This window comes from Capra hircus, chromosome 18, assembly GCF_001704415.2.
Source record: "Capra hircus breed San Clemente chromosome 18, ASM170441v1, whole genome shotgun sequence".
NCBI classification, from domain to species: domain Eukaryota; kingdom Metazoa; phylum Chordata; class Mammalia; order Artiodactyla; family Bovidae; genus Capra; species Capra hircus.
Window position 1 is genome coordinate 44,869,715 of NC_030825.1, and position 27,510 is coordinate 44,897,224.

The window sequence follows — 27,510 nt, forward strand, 5'->3', positions numbered from 1 at the left end:
CCAGGCAGTCCCTGGAGCGGGCAGGAGTTTTGTAGCAATCTGTGTCACTTGTGTTGAGGGCCGGTGACAGACCATGAGAAAGGGTGGGCCAGGTGTCTCTCAAGTGAGAAGAGTCAAGATTGTGCCTCCTGTCCTGGAGGACAAAGAGGTGACAGGTGTAGAGGGAAGGGAAGGGGGTGTTCTGGGAGCAATCAGCACTTACCCCACCAAAACCACGGAAGCGCTGCAGGACCTCGCGGTTAAAGAAGCAGGCACGGGCAGGGTCAGCCAGGGCCTCATCCAGGAGGTGGTCGATGAAGTAGATGCCTGGCTCCACGGTGAGCACCATGCGTGGTTCCAGGTGCCGGGCGGTGCGCAGGCGACGCAGGCCGGGCTCGTCAATCCGGTCCACACCCTGGGGGGGGTGGTGCGGGGAGAGGGCAGTGAGGGGGTACCCAGGAGGGCGCAGCCCCAGGCCAGGGCCACCACCTCAAGAGTAGGCAGACAGAAACGGGCAAGCGTGCAGGGCATCCGCCCGTCTGTGCAGGCATCTATCTACACGTGGGGCCTGGCTCCGGCCCCTTGGGTCCCCCTGGAGTCGCAGGAGGCTCTGTGACCTCGGGGGTCTCCAGCTCACACTCGGACTTGCTGGGCAGTCCACGGTCCTTCAGGTAAAGCCCTCTGCTCTCTGCACGCTCCCCTAGATTTCTCGTGTCCCTGCCCCTTGTCACCCCTAGAACTGTGCCCCATGGACACTCGTGCACACACCCAAGGCACTCTGCCCCTGCTGACCCAGGGGGCTGGCTGGGGGTCTGGTTGCCTCACCCAGGCCCTCTCCCCGCCAGGGAAGCAGCTGAAGCCAAACCTGTGAAGCCAAAAAAGCTCTTAGGAGGCTGCAGGGCCTCCCAGGCTGCATCTTTCTTCCAGGCAGCTGGTTTCCAGGCAGAGTGGAAACCAGCCCTGAAGCGCTGGGCCTGGCTCCCTACAAGCTGAGGCCCAGGTCTTCCATGTGGCTTTCCAGGAGAGGGACAGGTGCTGTCAGCGGGACACCAGCCCTGGCTCGTGTGCACAGATGCACCCACCCCGTGTGCATGGCCTGGGGGTGCGGCCTGCGAGGAGCACACGGGGCAGCTCCGCACCACGCCCGTGGGCTGGGCCTCCGCTGGGCCACAGGGGACTGGCTCTCAGCTGTCCCCCAGCGCTCACATGGGCGTGGCCGATGGGGCAGGTGGCACCTAGGACACTTGCAGAAATCTCCCTGCTTCCCCAAGTCCTGGAGGCATCCGTCCGGCCCTCGGCCAAGGCCTGGGAGCAAGCGGGCAGCAGGCATGCTTTCTGGTCGGCCTCTGGGCTTGCCCTGCCCTGCTCGTGGCTCTATACTGGAAGCCCAGCTGCTGGAGATGGAACTGTCATTTCTGACTGTTTGGGGGCCAAGAACATCAGACTTCAATTAGCGGTTCATGTAAGGTAACCAGAAACGGGCTGGCTCAGCCTCCATCCATGGCTGGGCACAGCAGGGAAGGCTGTGACCGTGATTCCACGAGGCCGGGGACAGCGGGGCCCTGTGTGCACGGCCACCCTGGCCAGGTGTGAGCTAGGCTGGGATGGAGGTGACGAGGGGACACCAAGGTCCTGTGACCCCTGGGCACAGACGCCCGTCTGGTGTGGTACCTGACCCATAGTACTATGTGCCTGGAGCATCTGGGCAGGAGGGCAGGGGGCGCAGGAGGGCACAGTCTGGGATGACCGTCCCTGTGCTCAGGTGAGAGGTGCGGGGGGTTCGGTAGTAGGGGCCTATCTTCTGCTATCTGAAGCCTGCGTCTGCCCCCTGGGCAGCCCCTACCCTCCCTTCCCTTCATGCTGCCCCCAAAAGCCAACCCTTTCTTTCCAAGGCTGTCAAAGTCAGGGGCCTGGCGGAGGGAGAGAGCTGATGAGGTCTTGCCTCCCTCATCTCCTTGCTGGCTGTGGGGCTGCGCCAAGGGTTGGGGGTTTGCTCAAACTTGTACAGACGGCCTTTTCTCCAGAAGATTTCAGGACCACCGCTCAGACTGGGGGTGAGGGATGAATGGAATGGATCCTGGGGGGCACAGGAGGATGTGCCTGCCCTCACCCACTGACTATGACCCCTGCAGAGCACTCGCTCCCAGGAGTGTGCCCTATAGGCCTCACCAAGGACGGCCAGATCAGGGCTGGGAGAAGGATGGAGGCAGGGCTGAGTAGGGAGAAGACCCCATGAAGGGGAGAGGCCGAGCCCCTCAGGCCTGGGGACTTCAGCTTTGTTGGGGGTGGGGGGACCATGCCCACGCCGGGTCCGCGCCGGCTTCCACTTGGGCTCAGGGCTTGACGGGGCCTCCGCTGCACTGGGCTCCAGGCAGAGGAGACCCAGATGTGTCTGTAAGCCTGAAATAAAACAAATGACTTTTATAGGAAAAGCCATATTTTTTCCACAATGTTTATCTGTCAGAAGAATAGACTCCGTGAGCACAAAGGGCCGCTTACTGGAAAAGATGAAAACAGTTTGCTGCCAATTTTCTCTGGTGGAAAAAAAAGCGCTTTGGCGACTAATGAATAACGAACCTCAGTTAACAATGTCTGGAAGGCTCTGCTCTTGGCTCCCTGCGTGCAGTGTGATGGATAGAAATTAGGAAATTAAAACTGATTTTGTTTCTCCAAATTTAACTGTTTACACTTGAGGAAAAAAATAATTGAATAATAATGCTTCTCTTGAGCAATTTCCCCCCCAAAAAATCGTTCTTAGAGCTTTCAAAATACCCTGCAGCTAAGGGGCCAAGCCATCTTGGCTAACTGGCTGGTGGGCCCCAGGGCGTGCACCGATTGCGTAATCCACCCCCCTGTGCTTCGGGCACCCGGCCAGACGGCAGGGCCGGCTCACCCCCACCCAGCGGCTGGTGGAGGCTGCAGCCACCTGCCCAGCAGAGCCTCCTGAAGCCTCAAGCTTTGTCTGGGTGGTCCTTTCAAGGGTCGGGCAGTAGGAGGGGGAGGGGAAGGCCTGGCCTGGAGATGCCCACACAAGCCTCCCTGTCCCGCTGAGCATGCCTCCTGGCAACGAGGAGGCCATGGGGGCCCTGTTGGCCCAGGCATCAGGGGGGACAGAAGCTGTACCAGGAGAGGGTGGGGTTAGGACTTGCAAGGGGCGCTGGGCTCAGCTTGTCCCAGGATGGACCGGCCACCAGCCTGAGGAGCCTCGTCACACTTGATGAATGAAGCCAGAGGCAGGACATCACTGAGACGCAGCTTTGGGGCTCCCACGGCCCACTGGGGACCCTGTGCACTGCACACTTTCAGGACAGGTACTGCCCCCAGCATGCAGCCCTGGGCCCTGTGCAGAGCACACCCACTGCCTGCCAAGTTCTGTGGAGGCGGCCACCAGGGGAGACGCCTTCATGTAAGGACCAGGGCCCTTGGGCATAGGGGGCGGGGACCAGGGCAGTAACCTGGGTCGGGATCAACCCCTGGATGAAGGGGGAGGAGAGGTAGCAGGCCTTGCCAAAACCCCAGTCCTTCTCATCCTGCCTGTCCCCTACACTGCGGCCATGTCCCAGAGCCCCACCCCACCCCCAGGGAGGGCCAGGCTCAGCTCCAGCTCACAGGCAGGCCGCTTGGGCCGACGCGCCCACACTGACCTCGGGGTAACCTCCCACGTCGTGCACGTCGAGGCCCAGAAAGTGGCCAAGCCCGTGAGGCATGAACACGGCTCCCAGGTGGACCTGGACCATGGCGTCCACGCTGCCGGTCAGGAGGCCAATGCGGGTCAGCTCTTCCAGGTGGATGCGGTCGGCCAGGCGGTGCATGTCGGGCCACCAGACACCTGGGGCTCAGGAGGAGGCTGCAATGAGCTGCGGCCTCTGGCAGCCTGGCCAGAGCTTCCCAGGGCAAGGTTGTGGAGGACACAGGAAGCCCTTGCACTGACTGAGGCCAGGGAGCCTGAGGCAAGGGGCAAGAGCGATGTGGCCCAGGCGGCCCCCTGGCAGGGCTCTCTTAGTGCAGCTCTGGACTCGAGACCCCTCCTCTCTCTCCACTGTGCCCTCGGGGCCAGCCTCCTCTCACCCACGGTCACCCACAGGGGCCCAGCTCCTGTTGTGTCTGCTCCTAGGGCCAGGGGAGACCAGTAAAATCTTTGGCATCAGGAAGAGAAAAGCATGTGTCCCCAAGAGCCGATGTGGGGCCGCCTCGGTGAGCCTCAGATGGAGGCTCAGGTGGGGGTGGGGGAGGGGCGTCCTTGCACACCCCCACATGGGGGGCTGAATCATCCTTGGAGCTGCTCTGGGGAGCAAAGGTCTCTGGGGTGAAGGTGCAGCCAGCACAGCCTCACCGGCAAACTGGCAGGGGTCTGTGGCCCTGTGGCTACCAGCACCAAGTGACCATATCTGTGGTAGCCCAGATGTCCAAACCCTGGGCTCTAATCCAGCTCATCAAGGCCCCATGTTTCTGGGGCAAAAGTCACCATGAAGAGCGTCCCCAGGCACCGAGTTCTGAGGACTGCAGGCTCTTCGGAGCTGCCTGGCCCTCAGGGAGGCCCTGAGGGGCTGGAGCCTCAGGCCCTCAGGAAGCGGCCTCCAGGAGCCTCGCTGTCACTGGGGCGCGGCCGCCATGCCCACTGGGCCTCCACGGAGCGAGGGCACCATGTGCTCAGACTGAGCACAAGAAGCAAGGCTGGCAATGCTCCCTGCCCTGCCTTACGAGGGCGGAGTTGGGGACAGGCCATGTGCCAGCCAAGGCCAGCGGCCATGGGACGAACAGGGCCAGGAGGACAGAGTGGGACCTGCACCCAGAGAGGGTGGCCAGGGCTAGGCCCTGTGGCCCCTCCATGTGGGGGGTTACCCTGGCTCTCAAGGGGCTGCTCAGCCATGCCCTGATGATCTTGGCTGCAAGAGGGGAGCACTGGGATTCCACACCCCAAGGGGCCTTGCTGGACCCTGCACTGGTGAGGGGTGGGCCACCAGGATCTGAGCCTCTGGGGCTGACAAGGAGCAGATGATGGGCCCAAGGGGTAGAGGGAGATGAGACACAAGCCCTCCCCTTTCAGACACTTGCTGGGCACCAGTCCCCCAGGTGTCCCCCTACCCTGCCAGAGATAGTGGGGTCATGTTTGGGATCTTGAGCTGGCTAGAGGCCCAGGGCTGATCCAACCTCCTGAACCCCCAGGACCCAGGGTCTGAGCTGGTGGTGCTGTATCCTGATCACCAGGCAGTGGCTAGTCCCCGGCACAAGATACAGGGAGGCCAAGGGTGGAGGAAGCCCAGTCTTGTCCAGATACACAGCCTCCCTGGAGTCCAGCCCTGTTCTATCTGCCCCAGCCCATGAAGTGGGTGTGGCATCCTGGGGTCTGGAGTCTGGTTACGACAACCACATGGCTGGGTCTGCACTCCTGGGGGTGGAGCCAGCGTGGGGAGCTTTTCTCTGATGGTTTGGCATCCTGAAATAGAGACCTGGTTAACCAGGTCCCAGCTAGGCTGCTCACATGCTGTGTGGCCTAGGCAGGCCTTCACCTCCAGGAGCCTCAGACACTTCCTTTGTCAAAGAACCACGACACTGGCTGCAGAAGCTGGCTGTAGAGGCTCTGGCATCTACTGGAGACCGGCTCACTAAGCTCCCCCAAACCGCCACTGTTCATCCATCACTTGTGGCCAGTCAGACTGTAGGTTCGACACTTTATGATCAGTGCGTCCCTGGGGCAGAAGCCAAGCCTGCCCAGCCTCGGCCACCGCTCTTTTCCTAAGATTGACTCACCCACCTTGCCCTCCTCAGGCCAGGGACCGCTACTTCAGAAGCATACCGAGGTCCCTGCACAGAGCCGGCTGGCCTGTGACCCTCCTGCTCGAGGTCTCAGTGTACACATCAGCCCCTCCCGGAGTGACCTCCCCCATCACAACCGCTCTGCTGTCCCGGCCACTACTGTCTGCACCTTGTTCCGGGCACAAGTACGCTGACTTGCTTCTCGGGTCTCTCCACCAGGAGGGCGGCTGCCTCTCCAGGGCACACCACGGCCTGGCAGAGCGGGTGCTGGTCCAGGGGTGGGCATGCAGCGTGCTCTTTCCTAAGGCCCGCCCCTGCCCACGGCCTCTGGGCCTAAGAGTAAGCCCCCAAGTAGCCCTGCAAACTCTCCGATCACTTGGCCTGGACCCTGGGACCCGGGAAGGGCCGATGCCCCAGGGCAGCTCCATCTCTCTTGGGCAGGGCCTTTTCAGGTCGCCAAGCGAGAGGCCTGGGAAGCAGGCTGACTTCAAACCTGGCTACCTTCCACGGTGCGGGGCTGTGGTCTCCGCTGGGCCCAGGCAGCGGGTGGGAATCAGGTATAAATCAAGCTCCGTGCTGGCAGCTCGGCTCCCCTCTTGTCCTCGCAGCCCCTTATGGGGGCCGGACGTGCAGGCCCCGGCGGTCCCCGCGGCGCCTCTAGTCTTCCTCGCCTGTGCGCCCTTGGGGAAGGCCGTGCACACGGCTCTCTTGGCCGGGAGTGGGAGTTTCTGCCTGTGTGTGGTTAGGGTTGTGACAGTGATTAAACCTCCAGCAACTTGGCCCCAGTGTCTGGCCTGGATGGTGGTTACGACACCCACGGCCAGGGCAGGGGCCCCTGAGATGAGTGGAGGTTACTGTCCTCGGGCTAGGCTGCAGGGGTGGGCATAGGCCAGAGGGTCTCCCTGCCTGCCTAAGGCCCCAACGCCCCAGCTCCTCGACCTCTGCAGCCCGTGGGCACCTCTAAGCCCACAGGTCTGGCCAGGAGCATCGGGGTTCCCCCGAGCCTACTCACACTGGGGATAATGCACAGAGATCACGCTGCAGAGACCGGGTCATTGGCCCTGCCTGCCCTCCCACCACCAGCAAGCACCAAATCTCATCCTCTCTTCCCAAAACCTCTTCTGACCCCGATGCCTCCATGGGCCCCCACCTCTCCTGGACCCCTGCCTGGTTCCTCTCCACTCCTCACCCCCACTGCCTCCTGTACACAGCCGGGACGCTGGGCCATCTCTTTGGAGCACGGGTCAGACCAGGCCAGTTCCCGCCCCAAGGACTGAGCCCCAAGCTCCTTGGCCTGGCTTCCCTCTCCAGCTTCATCCCCACCCACTCCTGAGGTGCCCCTGTGCCTCCCACCTGCCATTCTCTCAGCTGGGACACCTCATCTTCCCAGTCTCACTCCCCTGCCTCCTGTGGGCCTGTGTTGAGGCTTTCTCCAGGAAGCCCTCCCTGATTGCCTCTTCCTTTGCTGCCCGAGCTAGGCAGGGGACGGTCTCTGAAACCTGAGAAGGCGGGGCCCATGCCCTGCTCCGAGTCTGACAACCACGTGGCCTGACCGGGAGCCCAGCCTCCCTGTGGCTCTCTTGCAGCCAGTGTGGTGACTTGATGGGCCCAGGATTCGCCTGTGCCCCCAACCCCACTCCTCTGTGCTCTCAGACCCAGGGTAGCATGGCGGCATCTGCGTTTTGCACTGTACCACCTGCCTTTTGGGTCAGAGGAACCTGAGTCCTGGTGCCCAGGTCCCACTATGTACCCCGAGCAGCCTCAAGTCACCGACTGGTCTTTGTGCCCACCTGGCCCCATCGGACCACACCTTCCCCTGATGGGCTGGGAGCCTGCTGGGCCTGCTGCCTGGGCTGGCTCCTGGGAGCCTCAGCAGCATCCATCATGGCCTTGAGGCCTCCTGCCCAGAGCGTGACAGCCCTGGGGGCTCCGAGGCCCGGAGCCGAGCCGGGAAGGCAGCGGAAGGCCCCTTGAGCTACATCCTCACAGCCCATCCAGACAAAGAGCTCACTTCATCTGAAGACAATGGCCCTCGGGGGATGACCGCGCGCCAGGCCCTGGGGGTGCAGGAGGGAAGGCTCAGGGCTGGGGTCCCAGGGCAGGCCCCGCGGGCTGCAGGGAAGTGTCTGGCAGGCCACACTGGCGCAGGGAGGAGGGCTTCCAGCCCACCCCGCCACACAGCCCTGCCTGCTGCCAAGACCTCGGGGGACTCACTCACCCTGCAGGAGGGCAGGGGCAGCACGCGCCTGGGCAGCAGGCGCCACGATGCTGAGTTAAGCATGACTGCCCCATGCGGTCCCTGTGTGGTCCCCCACCCCAAACCCTGGCAGAGAGGCCAGGGGGGCGGGAACTCACCCACTGCCCTTTGGCCAGCAGAGGGGCCTCTCTCAGGCCAGAGGGGGGACACAGGGCCTTTACCAAGCACAGTCCTGGCTGTGCTGGTTTCTGCCCTAGGGCACTCCTGGTCTGCATGGCATGCTGTCCCACCGGCTCTGCCTGCTGGGCCTCTGTGTCCCGCACCATCTCTAAGGCGAGGCCTCAGGGGAGTCCAGACACTGCAGCCCCTGCCCCCACCAGGGAGGGAGGCAAAGCTGGCAAAGGGACCCTGACCAGAGTCTGCAGAATGACCAGCCTTGCCCTGTCCGGCGGCCAGCTCGGGCACTGGCTCTGGTCCCCGCCCTGCCCACAGCACCTCCTCCTCTCATGGGGGCCGGGTGTTCCATCAGCAAGCCCATGGGAGCCCATGGAGACAGGTGGCCGGCCCAGGATGGGCACCTGCCCTGACGAGGAAGCCTTGGAGAGATTTGCTTGCATGGGCCAGAAGCCCGCACGTGGCCTCTGCACCTACCCCCCACCTTGCCAAGGGGCCAGTGAGGCTGGTGTTTCCCCCAGGTGCCCCCACTGCCTGGCTGGCCCTGCTGCTTTCTCATGCAGCCTCTGGGTGAGCTCAGCCCTCCTTCCCAGGCTGCGTCTGAGTGGGGGCGGGACACTCCCCCGCCCCTGCCGCCGACCCCAGGCCTGCTTCCCTGTCCTGGAGCTGTACCCCGGGACCCCTGTGTGCCCTAAGCACTGGCCCCTGCCTCTCCTCTGGGCATCTCACTGTGACCCTGGCTGTCTCTACTCACTAGTCCCTGGAAGGTGCAGGAAGCAGTCACACAGTCTCTGAGGGTGTTTGTCTTGGCCCAGGAGCCAAGCCCACAAACCAGGGGCATTTCCGCTAGGACTGGGCACGGGGCTGACCTGGCCACGGCCTTTGTGCTACTATGGGGACCTACCCCCATCTGAGGGCAACTCTGTGAGCACAGGACCCCTGGCCTGCCAGGCCTGCCTGGCACGCGGCCCCCAGGGAACAGTGTGTCGCAGTCTTGAAGTATGGCGTAGGGGGCTCGCTGGGGGCTCTGCTTCATCCCTACCGCCCCCCGCCCACGGGAACCTCGAGGCCCCAGTGCAGGCCAGGCCTGTGCCCTGCTGTGTGCTGGGGGAGGCCTGCCTCACAGTCCCCAGGGACCATCTCGGCTGAGTCTGGCCTGGCAGGGCCTGAAGGCTTGTAACCGCCCCCAAAGTCACATGGCTAGGCAGTCCCATAGGACCCTGGTGCTGGGACTGTGCACCAGACCCTTTTCAGTGCAATGTGTGGCCCCAGGCACGTGTCTGTGGACCTGGCCACTTTCTGAGCAGAAGTGGGGTTGCTTTGTTGGTCGACTGAGCCGGCCAGGACACACAGATCCTGCCCAGGACCCAGCAGGTTTGCCTGTGGGTGGGTGGGGTCTCCCTGGCCCCGTCCCAGCACAGGTATGGGTCTAAGCTGGGCCAGGAGTGTGAAGCCTGGAGCTCCCAGGTAAGCAGAGTCCCAGGGGAGACATTGTCCTTCCAAATCCCTACCTGCTCAACATCCCGCCAACCTTCCCCTGCAACCACCGCCATGCCTCAGCCTCACTGCCTGCCCCAGTCTCCAGTGTGGAGTTTGGCAGCAGCCTTCCACCCTCTGTATCACAGCCTGGAGCCAGGCTCAGGTCCACGCAGGTCCCTCTATGCTCCTGGAGGGATCTGCCATGGGCTATGGGCGCACCAGGGTCTTGGGGCCGTGCACCTCCATGCGTGCTCACTGGCCCAAGCCTTTTGCTGCAAGAGAAGCGCTTATCACTTAAACAACCGATGTTCAAAGCTGAACAGAACCTTCTACTCCTTCTCTCCCTGGGGTAACACAAGGATATAAGGGGAGGAGAAGATGGTGCCCCTTACTTGGGGTGACAGCTCCACACAGGCAGAGTTTTACAGGTAACAGGTGCCATGTACCGGGGTTTAAAGGTCAGAAAGTATAAAAGGCTCCCGGTGAGCACCCTCCCTCCTCGCCGCGCCCCACCCCTCTGTCTGTCTGGCTCCCTTCCTGCCCCTCCCCCCGTGGATTTACAAGCACTTGTGAATCCATGTTCTCACTGCCCTCGCCCTCTTCTTTATCACCTTTGGTGAATTCACCCCCTCCTGCACTGCTCTGTCTTTATGCAACAGTCCGCCCTGGAAGTGTCCACATTAACCCCTACCTAGAGAGAACTGCGGCCTTTTAAACAGCGCAAGATGCTGTTTCCTTCTGCAGCTGCTATACCGGGCCAGTCCTGTGGATGCTGTCGCCTGTAAGGAGCTGAGCTTTCAGGCTTCCTTCCTCGGCTCCTTTCTCGGGTGTGTCTGAGTTCCTCATCTTTGGACTCATCTGATCACCAGGCTTTGTTCCTGCTGGACCAGTGAGAGTGCGGGCCCGTCACCCCTGCCTGGCTGCCTGGCCTCTGGTGGCCCCAGCACTGGATGGGGGCATCTGGAAAGCCCTGCTCACAGTTTGCCTCCTCTGAAGGCGGCAGCCGCTGACGAACCCTCACAAGCAGCACCTGAGCCGTCAGATTCTGGGCCCTCAAGGGGCTACACTTGGGCCTTTATAGTTTAGGGGCTCAGGATCTTTCCTTCTTTTTCCCTTTGTAAATACAGTAAATTTCCTACATACAAATGAGTTCAGTTCTGATGTGTTCGTGAAGTCCAACCAAGTTAGCCCAGGTACCTGACTTTTACAGACCATGCCAGACACGTGAACTAATTTGTGTGACTGGACATGTGCACACACACTGGCATCTTTGAGAGCTTGCGACTTGAAGGTTCGTGTGTTGGGGACTGCCTGTAAAAGTTCCATGGAGAAATACAAGTCTGACCGCCACAGTCCCCCTGATTCCAGTATGAACTCAAGAATCCAGCCTTCAAGGCCTGTCAGGCCAGGTCCTCAGATGGCCCCACAGCCTCTGCTCATCACTCCCCACACACTGGAGAGACACTCTGCTCCTGCTCACCCAGGCGCAGCCGCAAGTGAGGGTGCTCCACGTGCAACCAGAGGCGAGTGTCCACACTGCCAAGACCTCGCTGGAGCAGCCGCTGCTGGGCGACAGGGCAGAGGACATGCTGACACCCCAGCGGCCAGTGTGGGCAGGAAAACGTGCAGGGGGAGGAGGTCGGAGGGGACGGGGGGTGGCACCCTGATAGCGCCACCCTGAAGCGCTGATAGCGCCCCTCCGCAAGGGCCATCCTGCCCCACATCACAGCTGCAGCCCACCATGCTCATGGGCCGGATGGGACTCAGGACGATGCCCCTGCTGACAGGGCGTGGCTGAGGCGCAGCGCCCGCTCTCACCGCCCCAGACCCCAGCGACCCAGCCAACGACTCGCTCTAGTCTGAGGTCCCTTGTCCAAGGAGCGTGGTCCTCTCCTTGCTGGGTGGTGGCGGGGAGGGCGCTGCTGGGCGACAGGCAGAGGACATGCTGACCCCAGCGGCAGTGTGGGCAGGAAAACGTGCAGGGGGAGGAGGTCGGAGGGACGGGGGGTGGCCTTGGGCTGAGCTCCCCAAACCCCTCGGCCGTCTCTGCTTGGTGGCCAGCCCCCTTTTCCAGGAGTGATGCTGGGGACCTGCTAGCGTCTGGAGCCTTACTGAGCATAAGAGGCGGGGACAGAGCTGGGCTGCTGCAGAGCGCCGGCCCTGCTTCTCAGAGGTGCCCCGCCCCTGGCCACGGCATCCCCATGCCAGGTGGTCCTCCCCCCAGGCCCTGCCCCTGCCCTCACCTGGCTTCATGGCGCTCATGACGGCCCGGCAGCTCCGCAGCACCGCCTCATAGATGGCCTTCTGGTCTGGGGTGAACTTGCCGTTGGCGGGGAAGGAGCACGTGATGTCAGAAGCGAAGCAGTAATATTCACCGCCCATGTCGAACACGCTGCCAGGAGAGTGGGGCATGAGGCCGGTGGGACACTGGGGGACACCTGGGGGCACCTGCGCCCCCTCAGCCACGCTTCCCTCCTGCCTGGCACTTAAGGCTGCTGAACCAGAGACTTCTTGCAACACGGCCTGTTAGAGCAGTGTGGGGCCCTCCTACCCGCTGTCTCCTCACGGTGCGCAAGGAGTAAAGGACCCAGGGGCACCCCGGGAGGCTCCCGCTCCAGAGCAGGAAGGTTGGGGGGAATGTGGCTGCCCACACACCACACCCTCACGGCCCCTGCTGACCAGGTCCCTGGATGCCTGGCTGTGGGACTCCCTGAGGGAGGCGTGGAGGTATCCCCAGGCCCCCATCTGCCACCTAGCCTCCACACAGGCACCCTGATAGCGCCACCTCCGCAAGGGGCCATCCTGCACCCAGCATGGGCACAGCTGCAGCCCACAGGGCAATGCTCATGGGAGCCGGATGGGACCTCAGGACAGATGCCCCTGCCTGACAGAAGGCGTGGGCTGAGGCGCAGCGCCCGGCTCTCACCGCCCCAAGGACCCCAGCGAAAACCCAGCCAACGACTCTGCTCTAGTTCTGAGGTCCCCTTGGTCCAAGGAGCGTGGTCCTCTCCTTGCTGGGTGGTGGTCGGGGGCAGTGTGCTCTGCCAGGGCGTGGCCAGCCAAGTGCCCGACTTGGGGGCTGCCTGGCCTCCAGCATCCCTGGGTCACAGAGCAGAGACCTGGAGGCACAGAGGCAGGCATGGAGAGTGTGGGAGGAAGGGAGAAGCGGGAGCTGGGAGCCCCTGCCATCAGAGGCAGGGCGGCGCTGGGACAGACAGCAGGCTGCTGAGTCAGGAGGCCGGGCTGCTGGGCTGCCCTCTGGACACCCCGTGACAGGGCCCTGAGTCGCGGGGCTGGGCCGGAGGGCGGGGAGCCAGGCTCCCACACCCTCACCACCTGGCCCTACTGTCAAGGGCAGGTGAGAATCCTGCTTCACGCACCCTCCACACGGAGATAAGATAAAGTGAGGGAGGGGTTGCTGGGTCCAAGCTTGGCTCTCACCAGGGCACCCACAGAGAGGAGTGGGGTGCCCAGAACGAGCAGCCTCCCTGTCCTGTCCCCTCACCAGCAGGACGCTGGACAGTGGGCCCAGAGCTGGCCCATCATGGGGTCAGGGTCAAGTCATAATGCTGATGGTGACAAGACAGACAGGGGGACAACAGTTCAGCCTCAGGCCCAGGCCCCTGCCGTACCTTCGGAACTAGGGACCAGGAGACGGGAGGGGTGGAGGGGGTGGCGCTGCCCTCTGTGCCTGGCTCCGCCCCGTGGGGAGCAGTCTGCAGCCACTGTCGGAAAATTGGAGCCCCAGGGCAGAGCCACACCTGCCATGCAAAGAGCCTCTCAACCCCAATTCTGAGCTTCCCTGATAGCTCAGTGGTGAAGAGTCTGCCTGCCAACGCAGGAGACACGGGTACGATCCCTGGTCTGGGAAGATCCCACATGCCTCGGAGCAGCTAAGCCCGTGCGCCGCGACTACCGAGTCTGTGCTCTAGAATCCAGGAGTCAGAACTGCCTAAGTCGGTGGGCCCTAAAGCCCGTGCTCTGAAACAAGAGAAGCCACCGCAATGAGAGGTCCTCACATAGCAACTAGAGAGTAGACCCCGCTTGTCACAACTCGAGAAAAGCCCACAAAGCAATGAAGACCCAGCGCAGCCAAAAATAAAGAAACAAAATTATTTGTTTGAAACCCTCAAATTTCAGTGGTGAACATGACAGCTCCACCTGCATTCCAGGAGCTGCCTGCGTGCCTGTCTCAGGGGACCTCCACCCCGAGCAACTGGCCCTACAGGTGGAGCCAGGGGCCGGCCATGCGGCCTGACAGCAGCAATAGGGAATCCATAGAAACAGGATTGTTTCTAAAGGAAGATCATGAATGCTCGGGATCTCAAGACGCTCTGCTGAAAGTCGAAGTCCCCAGTCGGGCACTTTTTAATCTCCTGTCTTTTTCCAACAGTGGCAAAACACCATAAACAGTGTCAACAGTGCAAGAAGCACCGGATAACAACTCAGGTGATTCTCAGGTGGTGGTGGGGACAGCCCACCAGAGCGGCAGAGGGACCTCGGATTGGGTCAAGGTCAGAGACTCTGGGGGGCCCACCCTGGGGTGGGCCAGTGTGTGTGTGGGGGGGACTTGGGGCTCACTAGAGGGGACCCGCCCAGCCCGGGTGTGGGAGCCAAGGATCCCAGGGCGAGAGGCCCCAGCAGACACACCCAGCATCTGCTCCCCAGGATGCTCTGATGCACCAGGGGGTTGGGGTGACAGCTGTCTGCAGGTTTACTTGTGCCCCGGGGCACATTCCCCCTCCCACCAGCTGGCCAGGAGGGCGGAGCACATCAGAACCCTAAACTGCAGGAAACCGAGGCTCTGAACACTGGCCTGGCAAAGTCTCAAGTCGGGGCCAGCAGCTCAGAGCCCAGAGATGGGCTCTCCTGTCCTCGCTCCGGCACTCGGCCTCAAGCGCCTCAGGGTTGTCCCACTTGTACCATGTGGCTGCCGCCACTGCTGTGGGTTTGCGTCTTCTGCGGCCAGCGTGCAGGCAGGCCTGGGAGTGGAACCGCGTGGGGCCGTGGCCCAGCTTCACCCGGGGAGCAGAGCATTCTTACTTGGGGTCCTTGGAGGCAACAAAGGAAAATGGTCTGTGGTTTGTTGATTCAGAAGGACCAGGACTGGCCTGAGCAGACGGGACAGAGTCAGGGGCGTGGGGACCGATTCCTGGGGGCCACCACATCAGAAAGAGACCTGCAGCAGCAACCCCCAGGCAGAAAGTTCTATGGGGCTGTGCAGAACTCAAAGGAAAACAGAAATTAAACTATTTAAAAAGCCAGGAAGCCCACAAGAGCACACCAAACGCTGGAGTCATCCGGAGCAGTGAAAACAGGCCCCTTCCCCGGGGCAGGCAAGACTCCTGACCAAGTTCTCAAAAACAAAAACGTGGGAGGCGGGGTGAGCTCCTCGGCCAGTCTGGCTTTATTGTTCAGCTTCTAGAAACCTTCGGCTGTATTTTTTTGTTTTAAAATCATCCACTTTCTGGAGAAGGAAGTGTACACCCAGCCGGCCAGTTCCATCCTGCCCAGCGATGCTCAGGCAAGGGGTTGACGTCTATTTTTGTGCTCTCAGTTCCCTATCTTTCTCTGCCTCTTTTTTTTTTTTTTTTTTTTTAATCTCCCTCAGAGAGTTCCTACATGTATTAGTTATTCAGATTTCAAGTCGTTTTGGAATCCAGGGATGAAAGCCATCGCTTTTATAAATCATCTTCCCCAGCTCCTCTGTGTCCACTCCGTCCTTCCTCTGAACACAGGCTGATGACGGAGAATTCGCTCATACTTTGGCTCAACAGAGAACACGAGGAGCCCTCCTCCCAGCTGCCTGGGGACACCCACCGGGGACCCTACCATCTCTGGCCGAGTGAACGCGTGTGATAATCTAAGCCATCTGGGGAGGTATTACACATCTCCAAGCAACATGCTGGTGGCTCAGTCCTCACATGTGTTCATCTGGTTCTATTTCTGGCTTGGAGGAGAGGTTCTGTCTTCCGTTGGCTCCTCCCGGGCAACTTTAGGCCTGGGCTACCTGCCACCATCAGCCCACTCAGGCCCTCCTCAGGTCCCCTCCGTCCCCTCCGCCCAATGTCCCACCGCAGCCAGAAGGCCTACGAGATGGTTCGGCCTCTGATATGAGGCCTGGGAAGAGTTTTGGGGGGAACTCTGTGGTCTTTATGGCAAGGTCACTGTGTACACAGGCTGCAGCTCTGGTTTACTCCCCAGGGCTGTGGCCTTGCTCTCAGCTACCTCTCACCCCAGACAGGTGCGGTACACGTGCCTACACGTGTGCACTCACTCACAGATCTATTCACCGCAGCGCACCATTTCACACCCCGACTTGCACCCGCCCGTCGGCGTTCTGGACCAGGCTGGGGGATTTCTGAGCTGCAGGAATCTCCTGCTTCCCCTCCAGACCTCAGCCTGAGACAGAGAGGAAGGTGAACTGATGACTTTCCCGCTGGTGGTGGCCACACAAGGCCCACAGGCCACCCACCGGCTCCCAGCCAGACCTTCCGTACGGTGCCGAGCCCTGGGATGAAGGCCTCTACTTGGAGCCCTGGGGCTGACACCCCAAGCCGACCTCTTCCCACTGCCTTCTGGGCATCCCTGCTCCTCATCCCAACCATGGGACAGCTGCTCCTGTGGGGCCCAGGGAAGTCATCCAGGCAGCCAGCCCCAGGAGCCCCGAGCCGAGTCGGCACGTGCTGCGGGCCTCCCGTGTGGATGGAACTGCTGTCACCTTGCTGCAGAGGACGTGGGGAGACGCAGAGCCCCAGTGTGGGCCACGACCCCAGGAAGGACGCGGCCCCCGGCCCCATGTGTGGGTGCGACCCCGGGGCTTGCTGTAGCCACAGGCAGCAGCCTCCCCAAAGCCGGGGCGGCAGTGAGTCGGTGTCACACGCGCAGCACATGCTTCGTTCCACTTTTTGGTAAGCAGTGTCCCATGGTGTCTGCGAGCACCCCGGCTGACCGGACTGGGGCTTCCACGCTGTGGGTTGTGACGTCAACCATGTGGGATGCGGGGGCAGCGGTGTAAGCAGACAGCACGGGGCGGACCCCATGGCGAGAGCGCTTGCTTACTGCCCGGGCGTATCTGCTTGTGTGGTACTGGGTTACAATGCAAAGGCCGCTTCAACCCAGACGGCAGGTTGAAGGCCACGGCCACTGGTCTGGACAGATAGCTGACCAGGGCCTGTGCCCTTCTGAGAGTGTTCTCTTGCTCCCAGGACTGGGGCACGTCCCAAAGACCATCAACTCCTCAGGATGGGGCTGGCTGGTGACTGTATAGCCCACCAGGCTCCTCTGTCCATGGGATTCTCCAGGCAAGAATACTGGAGTGGGTTGCCATTTCCTTCTCCAGAGGTGTCCTCTAAGGAGACAGCAAAGTCGGGGGAGTGGTTCCCTGGGCTGGGCTTGGAGGAAACACTTTTTCTCTGAAGCTGACCAAGGCTTCAGGCACCAAGACAAGGGAGGACTTGGGGAACCCTCACTGCGGCCCCTCACTAGCTGGGGAGGAGACCCAGGCATGACTTGTCTGCCCCCCAGGAAGCAGCACACAGATGCCAGACAGATATCAGACCGAGGGGTCCCCAGAAACAGGCAAAACTGTTCCCACTCCTGCCAGAGGAGCCCCAGAAGTGCCAAGGGGACTGTTCGGGCCCCAAGTGAGCAGCAGGCACCCCAAAGCCTGTGGGGGGGGGCGCGGCGGATGTCTGTGATGGAGATGTAGGCTGTAGCCCCAGGCGCGGTGTGATGGAGGGGCAGGTGGTGGGGGGAGTTCCCCAAGCAGTTTGAACTAATGTCTGCTAAGTCGCTTCAGTCGTGTCAGACTCTGTGCAACCCCACAGACAGCAGCCCGCCAGGCTCCCCCGTCCCTGGGATTCTCCAGGCAAGAACACTGGAGTGGGTTTCTCCAATGCAGGAAAGCGAAAAGTGAAAGTGAAGTTGCTCAGTCGTGTCCGACTCTTTGCGACCCCACGGACTGCAGCCCACCAGGCTCCTCCATCCATGGGATTTTCCAGGCAAGGGTACTGGAGTGGGTCGCCAGTGTCTTCTCCGAAACTAATGTCTAGTCCACATCAAACCTGTGGAATGATCAGGGGACTAACTGGAGAGCAGGGCAGACAACCCACTCTAGTGTTCCTGCCTGGAGAATCCCACAGACGGAGGAGCCTGGTGGGCTATACAGTCCATGGGGTCGCAAAGAGTCGGACACGTTTGAAGCGGCTTAGCACGCTGCGTGGCTGCTGAGTGGGGCTGGGACAGGCCTCTCCCCAACTAACCGGGAGGGCCACCAGCTCCCAGGCCCCCGAACACAGAACACAGCCAGCAGGGACGAGCCTGGCCGGCTGGCACGTCCTAAAACAACGCTGCCCTCTTCTGGTCAGTGCTGGGAGTCCAGCTTGCCACTCACCAGCCACATCCTGCCTGCAGCTGGGCAACCCAGGCCCGAGCATGCTTGACTGGGGCATCTAGAAGGTTCTGAGGGTGGCCAGCGGGCTCCCTACCCCAGGAACCAACCCCCTTCCATCTGATAAAATGGTGGGAGAGGGAGGCAGTGACAGGTGAGGAAGGGGTGTCCCAGCTGTTTTTCAAATCAGAGCCCAGTGGAGGCAGATCCTGGACCCTCCCCACCTCTGCCACCTGGGGTGTGCCTACTGCGCCCAGGGGCAGGCGGGGAGTCTAGCACAAGATAGGGTCCAAGGGTGGGTACATGGCTTCCTTGGGGACAGTGGTGCTCCCTGGCTCATGGGCAGGGCACTAGCCCTGGGTGCCTCCACCCACCCACCCACCATGGAGACTCTGGGAGGGAAAGCCCAGGCGGGTTCCGGGAGGACGGGGCAGTGCTTGAGGACTCAAGATGATGACGACCTCGGCCACAGACAAGGACGATGAACATGGTGAGGACTATGGCCTCACCGCCACAGGCTCAGGGCTGATCTGGCGGGGAGGGGTCCTCCCGGGCTTCCACCTAGGAAGGCTTCTGATGGCTTCAGACACGGCCCCCTGTGTGAGCTTGGGAAGGGTATTCATCAGAAGTGCACCACACTTCTGGGACCATGTTTTAGAAGGTCTGCTTGCTTTTGCCTTAAAACAAAAACAGAAAGCAACTAAAGGCTTAGGAGGGCAGTGACTTGATGGGGTTCATGGTGAGCCCTGAGGACCACAGCAGGAAAAGGGCTCTCAGAGGCGACAGCAAAGCCCCGCGCGGCCCCACAGGAGGCTGTGCGCCTCTGAACCAGCGAAGAGGGAGGCCCGTGGGGACCCGAGGCCACATCAAAGTCCAGTCATTGTCCCCCTAACACCCTCGGATCCACGCAGAGCAAGTCTGGCAGCAGCCAGCTGAAATAAATGGGGGTGGGCGGGGCTGGTATGGTGTCAGGAGTGGTCCTCAAAATCCCCTTTTCAGCTCTTGGGTGATGCGTCTGACATGGAGTAAGAACCAGCGCATCTAACATACAGGCCCCGATTTCCCAGCCCAGCTCCCAGGCAGCACCTGGTATCGGAAGGGCAGAGGAGCGGAATGCAGCCCTGGCCAGCTACACGCCCCACACGGCACACGCCTCGAGGACAGTTTAGGGGCTGAAAACACGGAGCAGGCAACCACGTGACCTGAGGGTTGTGTGAATAAACCGGGCTGTCTTGTGCTCTGCCGGGGCCTCTTGCCTCCAGTCTCTGTCCGGAAGCGCTGCTGGGAGGCGGGCCTCGGGGCACAGGCGCGCTGCTGGCTCTGGGAATTCTGGTGAGTAGCAGCAATCCCACCAGGGGCCCCCTGTGCAGGCTCCTTGCTCACCCTTATGATCAGTGAGTCCTCCCGGAGCTGGGTGCTCTCACCCACAAAGACAGATGGAGAAACTGAGGCTCAGAGGGGTGATCACTCAGCTGAGGGGGAGCAGGGATTTGAACCAGGGACCTTCTGTGCTCATCACCACAAGTCTGGAGCTGGAGGGAGAGGAATGCCCTTCGGCTTCCACTCCCCACCTTCTCCAGCAGAGTCTGACTGCCCTGGATCAGCTGCTGCCCCCCAAACAGCCCCATTCCTAAATGTTAAATATTTCTGGGGCATTTTCGCCTGACATCAAGGAACTGAGACCCAGAGCGTACCACACTGACGGGCACCTGAAGAACAGTCACGGCTGAGAGAGACACTCGGGTTCAGGAAAAATTCTACACCAGGCTCATATTTTGGTTTTGTACCTTGTGATGAAGTGCTGTGACTTTTATGTTGGGATAACAGAGTGATTTATTATTTACCGAACACAGTAGGCGCTCGGCAGATCAATTTCAATAAAACAATGGATTATAAATGCCGCCAGCAATCTGGCAGTAGCAGTAATCAACAAAACATGTTGTTCTAAATGCTGCATAATAAATTGACTATAATAAACTCGTAATTATTCTACTGGCTACATTTCAAAGTTGGCACTAGAAAAATAAAATCGCCCATTTGGGCTTGGCATTAACATCCGTGGGATTCTCTGGATCACTCAGGACACTTGAGCGGCAGGCGGCTCGGGTGCCACACGCTGCCCAGGAGGGTCGGGGACACAGCGTCTGGACGCGTGGAGGCCTGATGCATGGTGCCCCAGTGCGCCAGGCACCCCCAGAACCCAGCTGGAACAAGCCTCTCATGGGTGAGGGCTCTCTCGGGACAGAAAGAGAGAGAGGAGAAGCAACCACTTCCTCTGGGCTGTGTGCGCTCACAGAGAAGACAGACTCGGAGCCACATGGCCCTGGCGCAGGACCCTCCGCAGGGACAGCTGTGGCTGCTCGTGTGACCGGGGCTCTGCCTGCCTGGGGCCTGGGTTCCCACGTCCTGGCTCGGCCAGAACAGGCCGCAGAGTCAAAAGCATTAGGACATGTTCCAGGAGGCGTGAGTCCCTGAAGACACACCAGTTGGTCTCCCTTTGGGGCCACCAGTGACCCAGAGGGCAGGCCCCCCGCCCCCGCGTTTCCTTAGTCTCCAGCTGAGTCAAGCTGGAGGCAGCTGACCCCCTCCCCAAATCCCTCTGGCTTTGCACCTGGACGCTCCTTGTGTCTCAGTGGCTCAGCTACACATGGTGGTGGCGGGGGAGGGGGAGACACCCACTTCATGGCAGCAGAGTGAGCGTATCTACATCACGAGCGGCACCTTGCGTCAGGCAGGGTCAGAACCCCATCCAGGTTGCTGCATGCCCTTGACCCCCACGCCAGGAAGGGCTTTAGACTCTCCGGGGGTGGAGTGAGCAGTGAGCAGGGCTGCAGTGACCTTTGTGACCACGCTGGTGTCCCCCTCTGCCTGCTCCTGTCCCTGTCTGTGGGCTCAGGCCCCTGGGAGCGTGTGTCCCCAGCACTTGTGGTCCTGACGTGTCCCCGCCACTACCCTGAGCAGGGCCAAGTGCTGCCTGCCGTCCCCACCGACAGACAGTAAACTGAGAGAGGGAACCCGGGGGCTTTGCTTCCTCGCAGAAGCCTGAGGGGGGCTCCTGCCAACAGGGTCCCGAGCCAGAACATCCCATCCAGCTACTGACCCCGGGCGAGCGGACACCGCAGCCAGTGGCACTGGGGCGCCCTGGGGCAGGGGGCACCCTGGGCTTGGGTGGGTTTCTGAGAACACTGGGCAGTGACATCTTGGAATGGGGTGTTTCTTGGCTCATGTCCCCTGATGGCTGTGGGCAAGGGCCCCCATGCGCAGGTTCCCCAACTCCCCGCCTGAGGGTGAGTCCTGGCCAGCGTGCAGGCATGACCAGAATACCAGTGTGGGGCCAAAACCTCGCAGGGTGGCACTTGCAAACCGAGGTGGATAAGGTGCTGGTGGGAAGTGGTGGGGAGGGGCTCAGCTGCCTTAGCAGCAAGAGGGAAAAGACCAAAGGACCAGATAGGGCAATGTGCCACCTGATGCAAAGGACTGCCTCATTGGAAAAGACCCTGATGCTGGGAAAGATTGAAGGCGGGAGGAGAAGGGGATGATAGAGGATGAGATGGTTGGATGGCATCACCGACTCAATGGACTTGAGTTTGGGTGAACTCCGGGACTGGGTGATGGACAGGGAGGCCTGGCACGCGGCAGTCCGTGGGGTCGCAGAGAGACACGATTGAGCTACTGAACTGAACTGAGGTCAATGTGCACCAGCTCTCCGGCTCGCACCTGCGGGTTGGTGGCCATAGCGAGATGTCTCAAGGACAAGACAGGAGGCCCCATGGAACTTGTGGCCTCTGGGTGGCTCTCAGCCTCTGGCAGCCTGGACTGGCCCTGCCCGATGTCTGGGTGGTGGAGAGTACAGGCGGGGAATACAAGTGCCCATGAGCTGAGGACAGGGACACTTCAGGTCAGTAGGGTGCCCACGGCCCCTGCCAAGGCCAGAGGGACCGCCCAGAGTGGAGGGGTGTATGCCCAGGGGGAGCCCTACACACTGGGGGTCTGGAAGCAGAACCACTGGAGGGTTGGAGGCTGCGGGTCCTGCCCACATCTGCTCAGTCAGGAATCCACAAGGAGCAGTGAGCACATGGGTAAGCAGTCCTGAGGGCCAAGCACCCCCTCTAACTTCCTGAGCAAGTGGCCGCTCATGCCAAGGAGTCGTGAGGCAGGTTCAGAGGGCGGGGGACTCCCTAGGGGTCTCCCTTGCTCCAAACTGACGTGCCCACCCCACCCCCCCAGCACCAAGCCGGAGATGCGAGCGTGGCGGGTGCGAGTGTGGCGGGTGTTGGGTCACAGGGCAGGTCCTCCTCTGAGGTGGGGCCTTACCCTCATAGCATTTGGCCCCCGCTCCCCTCTCAGGGCCTCCTTGGTCCTGGAGAGGAGACGATATGGAGGACAAAGCTTTGGCAGAGACGTCTAGACCCACAGCAGGACCAGGGACCGTGCTGTGGCCAGCCTTCCCGGGCTGGGACCAAGGGGCCCCCATCAGCCACGCCTGGGGTTGGGTCCGTGGGCCCCGCCATTCACACGCCAGCCAGGGAGGGCATCTCGGGGCTGGCCCCACTCACCACATGTCTCCGTCCTGGATGGTCTTGTCGTTGGGGGCCCCAGCGTGTCCGTAGTGCAACACGGCCGAGTTCTCACCACTGCAGAGCATCAGGGGCAGGTCAAGAGCCCGTTCTCACCCAGCAGGCCCCGGGGGCTGGTGGCCTAACCTCCTGCCCCATGAGCAGTACCATCCACCCTGCAGCAGAGGTCTAGGGCCAGGTGGACCCGGCCCATAGCCTGAGATGGGGTGAGGGGCACAGTAGCCCTGGTGTCCTGCAGCCACAAAGCTGGTGGCCGGCCTCTGGGCTCAGGACAGGGCCACCTCAGCTGAGTGCTGCTCAGGTAGGTGCCCTTGGGGCTGAGGATGTGGGCCTGATGTGGGAGCAAGGGCCTGCAGGCCAGGGGAAGGGACCCCAGGGAAGCCGGGTGTCTTGGTGGCTGAAGGGGGAGGGGAGGCCCAGTGGGAAGGGCCGGGACTGTGTCGGGGCTGCATGGAGATTGGCCGGGCCGGGCCAGGGCCACAGCCAGCGAGCCAGCGGCTCCCCACTCGGCAGCTTCAGAGCGCTTCCCTAATGAGCGATACCTTTAAGAAAAAAGGACTTTTAAGTCTGTCCAAAGAAAAAAAAACCCCAACCACCTGGGTATAATATTTAAGGCCCCGTTCAGGAGTCTCAGGAATCATAAAAGTAGAAATAATGATTTTTCTCTCTATCCACCAGAGAAGAACATTTCCAAGGACTGAGATGTTCACATGTATTATTCATGTGCCAGGGACGTGCACGCCAGCAGAGCTGCCGGCTCCATCCTGGCTGGGCAGAGGCCTGACCTTCTGACCCAAGGGGAGAACACAGGGAGATGAGATGGGGTGAGCCTGGGGGACTGGGGGCCCCCACAGTCAGGACGTGTCCCTCAAAGACACACAAGCCCACATGCTCACAGCTATGACCTGCCCCATACACATGATCACTTCTACGTTGGGCCTGCAAGCACACCAGTCAAGTGCAGGTCACACACACACACACACACACACACACACACACAGAACCCCCTACCCCCAGCCACATGTCACACATAAACGCACCTACAGTAACAGCCCCCATGGCAGAGCCCCAGACCCAACCATGGCTGTGCTGTTCCCACACAGCCACACACTCATGCACAACCACACACACACACACACGCATGCACACACAGCCACACACACACACAACCACAGCCTCCTGCCCTGATATAGCTCCCTCCACACACCCTGCACACGGAAGCCATCACAGTCTGAGGTCATGGCCTGGTCCCCACATGCTGAGAGCTGCCAGTGTGGAGGGGGCAAGGAAGGCCGGCCCCAGGAGGAGCTGCCAGCAGGAGATGGGATGGTAGGGCAAGGCAGTGGTGGGCTGGCTTCCCTCTGCACCCCGAACTGCCCAGGGCAGGCAGGAAGCAACCGCCGCTCCCAGAGCCTTAGGAGTGGGGAGTGACTCCCAGGCTTATGAGGTGCCGTGGGCAGGGGAGCAAACAGGTGCATCTAAGCTGGAGGATGGTGGGGTCCCCTCCCCTCCCCCAACCCCCTCCCTCCACCATCCCCACGTGGTCCAGGTGGCCGCTTACCTGCCGCAGATGCAGGTGTAGGAGCTATGGCGCATGCCGCCCCGGGAGTAGCAGTAGTGCTCGAAGAGGCTGCAGGTGAAGGAAGATGGGTCAGAGTGGGGTCATCGGAGTACGTGCGCCCCCCACCCCCGTGCAAATCCTCAGCCCAGGCCTTGCTTGGCCACGCCCACAGGAAGGCCTGAGCTCCCCAGTGTGAGTCAGTGGCTAGCAGCCTGGAGGCCACGGGCCACTGAAGCACAGAGGTCAGCACAGAGAGGGAGCAAGGCTGGGGGAGCCGGCCACTTCCAGTGCCAGCCTTTCAGGCCCATTGGGAGGACAGGTCTGGTCCTGTGGGGAGATGGGCTGGGGTGGGCATGTCCCTGCCCCCACCAGGAGGGGCTGGGTGCACAGCCAGGGAGGGATGAGAGCTCTCTGGGTCCCAGTGCAGGAGCTGCCCGGGACCCCGAGCCTGACCCTGGGGAGGGGTGTGGGGGAAGGAGAACAGGGGCTGCTGGGCTCTGGCCTGGGGGCTGGGGCTGGGAGGCAGGTGGGTGTGTAGATGAGCAGGGCCGGGTGGGCTCCAGGGAGGGGAAGAGAGGCAGAGTCTGGGGGCAGGCGCCGACCAGTTGGTCCCCTAGACAAGCTCCCTCCCTGAGCTGGGGAGGCCAGGAGCAAGGTCTGGAGGGAAGATGAGAGCCCAGATCAGGTCGCTGGCAACTGGGAGCCTGCCTCTAGGCTGCGCCCAGACACATTCAGAGCCAGTGGAGGCCTCCGGGAGCTCGGCTGTCAGCAGAGCCCAGCAAGCACAGGAGTGGAGGGTGAGGGAGGTCAGAGGATGAGCCAGGCTCACCCTGTCCCCCTGGGGCAGATCCTGGGGGTGACTGGTGGACCAGACTCGCCACATCAACAAACGTGAGCAGTGTTTGAAACCCTCGGGAGACCGTGCTGCCCAGGGCTCTGCAGAGGCCAGGCCCCTGCCCCTTCCCCCTCACCACACACCCCAGGACCTGAGTGGGTGAGAAATTGTCTGGGCAGGGGCCTCAGTGTGCCAAGGGCCCTGCCTCTGCAGAACCCAGCTGGGGAAGGGGGTGACACTGGGAGGCTGCCCTCGCCCCCTCCCTGAGGCCTCGCCAGAGCTTGGGCCCAGCCTTCTGGATGGCCCCAGTTGAGAAGCAGGTCCAGGCGGACCCCACCCCACCCACTGACCACCAGTGCGGGGGAGATCGACCACAGGGCTGTGCTCAGAGCCCCAAGGCCGCCTGTGGGCACGCTAAGTGGCAGTTCTGCCCTGCATGTTCTGGGCCTGTTTAAGAGAACGTCTGTACGGAGGAGTCTAATCTTCAGGCACTGTAAACACAAATTATGTGTAATTGTTATGATTGGGTATAAAATAGTTGTTATGCAGGAAGGGTTCTGCTCTATTCAGTCAGCTTGCAGACTTGCTTTACAAATCTCACAGGATAATTGGGTATCTGCAAGTGAAATATTTCCTCAACACAAAAGAATCCAGGAACTGCCAGGGAGGTGAGGAAAGCCGTGTGAGGTACCAGCTGCCCCCGCAGTCATGGTGGGAGCGCCCAGGCGGCTGCCGCCAACCTCAGCCTTGGTTACTGAAGCCACAGGACAGCCGGGCCAAGCCTGGGACCCACGGCGGCTCCACACGGCCTGCCAAGATGCTGGGGCCCCAGACACCGGGACTCCGTGAAGCTGCCCCCCAGAGACTGGGGGATGCTGACCAGCCATGGAGCCGCACGGTTCCCTGAGCCTTGGGGGACAAGGCCCTGCCCAGACAGAAGCAGGTCAGGGGGCAGCAGCTGCTCTCCGGGTGATGGGGACAGACGGGGGCAGGCAGAAGGGCGGCAGATGAACAAACCGAACCTGCTAGAGCAGCCTGGGGGGATGGGGTGGCACTGGCTCCCACCTGCTCCCATTCTCAGCAGCGGGCACTGTCCTGCCCTGTAATCTACTCGATAGAAACAGCCTTCATCGCGTGCTCGGGCTCCCGCTAAAGTAAAGAAGCCTTTTAGAGTAAATGCACGGCTCACGGAAGTGCCAGACTAAGGAGCAGCCGACCAAGTTTCCATCTGCTAACTGCAGCCGGGGTTGCCTCTGCCAGTCACACGATCCCACGCCTGCAAGAAGAGCTGCAAACACCAATGCTGGAAATCCAGTCTCCCGCAAAAGGGCTCCAGTCCTTCACATTGGACTTCAGCACCTGATCTAGTTCCAGATGAACTTGTCTGAAGCGACACAAGAACCACCCCAAGCTCTGGGGGCACAACAGATACAATGGGCCCTACTTTTGCTCACACCCCTCAGGGACCCCTCTCCCCAGGACCTCGGCCCTGGGCTGTGGACACGCAAAGGTGCCCACATTCTGGGGCACTGTGGCCCAGGGCCCGAGTCTTAACAATTTTCTGATTTTCAAGGGGTGGGGGTGCGAGGATGCTCCAAACTGGGGCTACAGGCTCGACGTGAGGCTCCTGAATGGCCCGGTCAGAGCTTGGCGGGAACGGGTCTGGAGGACGGATCGCAGCAACAGCAGAGCCACCTTGGTCCCCACGGATGGCTCCCAGACCAGGCGGCAATGGGAGGATGCTCCGTAAAGACCCACTCGATCTTTACAGAAAAGATGGCAAACTGTGAGCCGAAGAGGGGCCAGCTGCCGCGGAACAGGAGGGGCCGACTGCTGATGATACACGTCCACGGCTGAATTCAGCTGTGAGCTACCACCGAGCCCCTCCGGTGCCACGATGAGATGAAGGCAGAGTCCGCAGCCAGAAACCCTCCAACCCGCAACCTGCAGAGCTGAAGATTAAATGTGATAAGCAGAGCCATGTCCACAGGACAAGCAGGGAGGTGAGGCCAGAAGAAGAAGCTGCCAGTCTTGCGAGCTTGGAGGGCTTGGCATTCGTTGCCACATGGGGACAGCGAGGAGACCTCAGGCCACCAGAGCTCAGGGCCAGAACTGAGCTCTCCCCTGACATAACGCTGGGGGCGGGGCAAGGACGCACCCTCTGTGAAAGGATGGATTTGGAGAAAATTCACCAGCATCACAGGATGCAATGCAGAAGCGTTCCTGGGCTCTGGGGGAAAAACAGTGAAGGTTTCCTCAGAACTCGCAGCATAGGTCTGTCCTCCACGGGGTTCAAGTTCAAAAGTGAAGGACGTGCATGATTTTGGAAACCCTGAAGCCACGAAATCAACAAAAAACTTAGTCCCTGACCAGTGACACCTGGAGCCAAACCTACAAAGCCAAACTGGTTGGCCGCACCTCTACCCAGGCAGGAGAGCACACATGTATGGACATGCGTGTACATACATGTACATACATGTACCCACACATATACTCACACACAGGTACATGTACACAATGTACACACTGAAGAGGAACTTGGGATCTGAAAACAGTCCA

The 27,510-nt window shown here is 61.2% G+C and overlaps 1 protein-coding gene across 1 annotated transcript in view; it reads right to left on the reverse strand.

Annotated features, from left to right (window-relative positions):
* PEPD (peptidase D) overlaps positions 1–27,510 on the reverse strand; it is a 118,301-nt gene that overhangs the window by 765 nt on the left and 90,026 nt on the right. The window contains exons 10-14 of the mRNA XM_018062280.1: positions 24,117–24,185; positions 22,535–22,612; positions 11,830–11,978; positions 3,624–3,808; positions 203–394 (exon numbers count right to left, since the gene is read on the reverse strand). Of these exons, the coding sequence (XP_017917769.1) occupies positions 203–394; positions 3,624–3,808; positions 11,830–11,978; positions 22,535–22,612; positions 24,117–24,185 (673 nt within the window). The remainder of the gene's footprint in view (positions 1–202; positions 395–3,623; positions 3,809–11,829; positions 11,979–22,534; positions 22,613–24,116; positions 24,186–27,510) is intronic.